General features: G+C 34.4%; 1 protein-coding gene across 1 annotated transcript; it reads left to right on the top strand.

Moving 5' to 3' along the window:
- Window positions 1-274: 274 nt before the first annotated feature.
- Window positions 275-5082, top strand: LOC113783376 (indole-3-glycerol phosphate synthase, chloroplastic-like; the record flags this gene model as incomplete). The annotated part of the gene is made up of 8 exons (XM_027329497.1): window positions 275-325; window positions 2624-2698; window positions 2848-2892; window positions 2985-3149; window positions 3556-3634; window positions 4327-4409; window positions 4557-4625; window positions 5047-5082. Coding segments are annotated over exons 4-8 (312 nt in total), but the record flags the coding sequence as incomplete, so codon positions are not given.
- Window positions 5083-5518: the final 436 nt, after the last annotated feature.

Here is a 5518-nt window from a genome sequence, read left to right as displayed (position 1 = left end):
TGAAGTCAAAATTTTGATCAAATCATAGTGAAAGTGCCGCGCAACAAAAACAATATCCAAAGCAAAGCAAAGACCAAAGCAGCGGAACACATTCTGAAAACAAAAGCAACGGAACACTTGGTCTGACTTAAAGCAACGGAACACTTGAGACAAACTTTTACCGAGCTGAAGTAAACAAAAGCTTCCGCAAAACAGAGCACTAAGCACCAAAACAGAGCTTCCGCACGGCCTGATACTTTCACCCACACAACAAATCCGTTCTCTGGCTTCTCACTAGCATCACCATGGCTGTCCAGCATTAAAGTACAAGGTTTTCATTGGAAAGGTTCATTTTTCTCTCTCCTATACATTTTCCCCAATTTTTCCAAATCCCTAATATGTAAGATCCTTTTTGTTATCGCTACTGAGTCGCCTGGATTAAGCTGTGTAGCTACTTGTTTTAGCTTCAATATTTCGGGTTATCTGACCACAGGTTAGGGTAGTTTAGGATGGTCCGAGGAGCCAGTGCTCCTTATTTTCTGGAATGCATTAAAGAGGGAGGAGACAGAATTGTTGAAAATTGGAATGGAAGCCTATGTTAGGCATTCCGAGAGAAGGGATCGAGTTTTGTTTAAATAACTAGCCAATTAGGTGAGTAGTTCAAGGTTATTTCATTGACAGTGCAATTAATTTTTGTAGGCTTACCCAGTAAGCGAAGTTTTGAGCTTCCATGGTTTTGGTTTGCTGTCGTTGGAAATACTGATATATTAAATTTTTGTGGCCCTATTGCTAATTACGTAATACATGTCTTGGTTGAGAGTTAGGTGTAACTGTGACCAAAATCTTTTTCGTTTTCTTGGGTATATATCCCCTTATCCGATAAGGTTGCCATGAAAGGGGACAGAAATTGAGGGAATGGACGAAGGAATCATTTATGTCCACTGCCCAGTTCTTGTGAATTAGCAGCAACCAAGACTCTAGTCTCAGTGGGTCTATTTTGTCTAATATTTTCAGTTGCATTGCAATAAATTCTGGTATTGTTTTTTTAAAAAGAAAATTCTGGTTTTTGTATATAGGGATCGAAGGGTTAAATTAACACCCTATATCTGAAATCTGCACTTTTGATGGCTTAATAAGTAGCATAGTTATATTGATTATGTACAGCATTAATCCTCCGAAGTGGAGCATAAGCTATGGATTTAGTTGACAAATTGATAAAGTCAAATCGGTCATATTTTATTCAAGTATAATTCTCAGAAGTATGCATGTTAAACAGTGTATATATTTATTCTTTTCCCAAAAATACCAGTTAGGATGATCAAGAAAAAAAATGAACCAGCAATCTAATTTTTGTTCTTTTCTAAAAATCACTGAAGAAATAGATAAGCAAACAATCTAATTTTTCTACAATAAGTTTAACGTTTTGCTTTTGAATAAATGGTCCTCGTTTGATTACTCTAACATTTAAGTGGCACTAGACTATTAAACCACTCTATGGAGATATTAGATATACATATTCTACAATATTTTTAATCCAGGCTGTCCTACATATTATCACATCACTAAATGACTTTCTGATCTTAGCCGGTGACCACAATTTCATTTAGCTATGGTTTGTTTTTCAATTTACTTGACCGAGCTCAGGTAGGACATTAGGAACTGTGATGAGTCAATTCAGGCTAATTGTAAAGCGCATAGCCATCAGTGGAAGCTTTAAGGACTTTCACTAACCTAGAATTGGATGTTCTCATATTTAGTTCAAAGTCACGTATTCCTTAAAAGATATGAGCAATTTGAAAACCTGTCTTTCTTGTTAGTAAACTGATTATGCTCAAAGTGCCCTTTTTCCTCAAGATACTCCAGATTCTAAGTTTGTTAAAAGGAGATGCTAAATTTATCTTTAATGGATGTTAAAGATGCTGGTGGAGAAGGTCTATGCCTTGTATTCAAGTCCTTACAGATGCATGCCTTTTTTCCTTTTTGCCCCCTCTTCTCTTTTTGCGAGACTTTTCTGCTGCCAATAGAGTGGTGCACAGAAGCTAGAAGTACCTGTTCAGTGGTATGCAGTTGTCATTGTGCATTGCCCTTGCTTCTATTTTTCGTTTTTTTTCCCCTCCCCTGTAACGTTTTCTTTGACCTTGAAATCCCATGTATTCTATGCATTACTGAACACTTACAATCTTCATGGTCAAAATTTGTATATGTTACGAGGTTTGATTGTACAAAAATAGAGCATATGAGTTTTGACTGCATGCTCTTTTTTTGCCGTGCAAAAAAGATTGATCTTATATGGCTCTGTAAGTATAATGGGAGTAGATTGGTCAGTATGTGAGGAACTAAAGCAGAGAATTAGATAAGGAAGAACTGGAACTAAATCATTTTGTAAGATTTTAAAAGGCTTGTATGGCAGATTACAGTTATCAATAAGTTGGAAGCTTCATACAGGGAGACTTAGTTATATTATATAAAAGCTCCTTGTTCTGGTTTGATTAGAGAATCTTTTGGTCCTATAGTTGTTTGCTGGTTTATTCCTTCATCAGTGGTTAATTGAATAGGTTACTGTGGGTTATAATATCTGAATACAATTCTTAAGATATTGACAGTGTATCTGTTTGCATTAATTCTTGGTTGTCTATTATAACAGGTTGAAATTGCTAAGGCCTATGAAAAAGGTGGAGCAGCATGCCTCAGTGTATTAACAGACTAGAAATACTTTCAAGTAAGGATTTAAACTCTTCAGTCATTTGGTGACTTTTTTCTTCAGGGTCATATAAGCCTGTCTCTGCAAGTCAATGTATTTGTTTTTAAGTTAATTCTTACTGCTAATTATCATCACTACTTTTTTGTTTCTGTGCTCCATAAAATAAGGGAGGCTTTGAGAATTTGGAGAAGATAAGGAATTCAGGAGTGAAGGTATTTTTTTTCTTCTTGATGCATATTTCTACTGAATATTAGCTCGAAGTATTATTTTTGAAAGTGATTGCTGAAACAATTTACATGTGCAGTGCCCTCTGTTATGCAAAGAGTTTGTTATAGACGCTTGGCAAATATACTATGCTCGCACAAAAGGCGCAGATGCAATCCTGTTAATTGCTGCTGTTTTACCAGATCTTGATATCAAATACATGACTAAGATCTGCAAATTGCTTGGTTTAACACCACTTGTGGAGGTATGGTTATTGTTTTCTTCTTTCTTTCCTTTTGCTGTCTTAACAATTAATAGAACTCAATTCCCTCCTCACTTTTAGTGTTAGATTTAGGACGTTTAAGTGAAGGTAATTTTCATTTTCTTGTTTGTGATTTGTACAAAAATCGGAATATCAACAAAAATCTGTAATGATATCTCAAGTTTGTTTTTCGTCTTCTTCATGAAGAAAAAATTTCTTTTTTAAACATATGTAGGTTAGTGGTCCTTCTGTTCTCATGAAGGCTGTCTAATAATTATCTTGGTACTTTACTTGAAGCAATTTTGGTTTTATTTTTTCCTGATTTTGGTTTTATTTTGTTTTTCTTGTCAAGTAAAACGTTTGAAGTATCAATGATTTTGACCTTTGTTTGTCATATCTCATTTTTTAGGTACATGATGAGAGGGAGATGGATCGTGTTCTTGGGATTGATGGGATTGAACTTATTGGAATAAACAACCGTAACCTCGGTATGTTTCTAAAGAAAATTCTATATCGATCATTTAAATCTTCTCCTTCTTGATTGTGCATTTAAAGTTTGATACCTTGATATTTTGATTCTGAAGCTGCTATCAAGTTTACATTCGATTGTAGCTGTATTTGGACAAAAATTAGTTCCTTGTATTCTTACTAACATCGATGAGAAGGCCTAAATATTTTCAAGTAGCTAATCATTTGCTGAAGTGTATATCATTTGCACTGTGATGCTATAAATAATAATACCAACAAATTAATTCTGTTATGACAATCCCCTACTACCCTTTTTTTTTTTAAACTTTCTAGGAATTAACTTCTTTGACATACTTCTGCACGGCACCGATTGCTAGATGCCAAAATCTGGTGCTGGATACTCTTCCTAGTTATATCTCGTCTTGCTTAGTGCTGATATTCAATATGGTTGCATGATATAACCTTTTTCTCTTAGAATGGTAGTTCGTAAACAGTCAGTCAGGAAAAAATGAGTTAGGTAACAATGGGTAAAGGTGCTCATCTTGAGGATGGGTGAGTGGAAACAAGCTATAAATCCGAAAAGAACAAGGATGAAGATGATAAAAAATGCACAACTTAGAAAAAATGTTAAAAGAGCAATGAGTAGCTTACAGAATCAGTACAAGTCATTTGTTGGAGTCTTGCAAGTTAATTTAGCTTTGTCTATCTGCAGAAACATTTAAGGTTGACATCAGCAATACTAAAAATCTTCTTCAAGGAGAACGTGGGAGAATAATCCGAGAAAGAGGCATAATTGTGAGTATCCTATTTCTGCACTTTTCTCATGCCCTTTAAGATTTCTCCTTCTTTGTTAAATTGTTGACAGAGGCACATGACTGCCTCATTACATATTATTTTGTCTAATCACCAATGTATTCATTTTCCTGTCTTCAAAATCTTTAGGTCGTTGGTGAGTCTGGACTTTTTACACCTGCTGATATTGCATACGTGCAAGAAGCTGGCGTCAAAGCGGTATGTTATGAATGTTTTGTAGGAAAGTTGTCTACTTTTTCTACTTCCACAATCATTTCCCATTCCCTTGAATGTATGAGAAGGGGCAGGAAAAGCTGCAAGCAGGCATCGATTCTAGTTGTAAACAATAATTACTGTGAGAGTCCAATTTAATTGTTCAATAAGTTGAGCTATTTAAAGAAGAAGAAAGAAAATAAAAAAAAACTGTTTTAGAGAGCTCTTTAGTTGAGCTTATGTAGTGTTGTATTTGTATAGATTGGACTGTGATTTCTAACTTCTTGCTGGTGTTGTAATATGTGGGCCCAAATTATATGAGGTTCTTAATGAATTGTAATTTTTGTCTTAATAATCTAAGTCTCATTACTTGTTCTTTATTATTGTACTCCTCCCCTTACCTACTTCTTTTACTCTTTTATGACAGATAAATGCTATTCATACTAGCTTTTGGAAGATATCTATGGTTATGGTTGAAGAATGTTGAAGACAAAATTGCCTTTTGCTCATGGAGTGATTCATTTAGATGTTCTTCAATTTCTTAAACTGTGATTGCTTTTGTAAATGTACCTTATGTACAAGTGATATTTTGGACAAATATTATTTTTGTAGGCATTAGTTGGGTAATGTACACTTGAATTTGGCATTTGAGAATGCTATATTATTACCATGTAATCTAATGCAAATACTTTTGGTTATCAATCGTTCATGTTTATTTGTATGGTTTGTTTAAAATCAACGATTTAGCAATGATTACAGACCAAATTATGACTATTAAGCTATTGAGAAATTATCTAATGACAAAAAAAAGTTGTCACAAAATAGAAAATAAAAACTCCTTGTCACAACAGAGATTGTCACTAAATCTAAGCTACATTTGTGACGACAATTGTTGTCAG

The sequence above is a fragment of the Coffea eugenioides genome, chromosome 1 (assembly GCF_003713205.1).
Source record: "Coffea eugenioides isolate CCC68of chromosome 1, Ceug_1.0, whole genome shotgun sequence".
Classification (NCBI taxonomy): Eukaryota; Viridiplantae; Streptophyta; class Magnoliopsida; order Gentianales; family Rubiaceae; genus Coffea; species Coffea eugenioides.
Note: the sequence above shows the minus strand (reverse complement) of the source record. Positions and strands in the feature narration are given on the sequence as shown.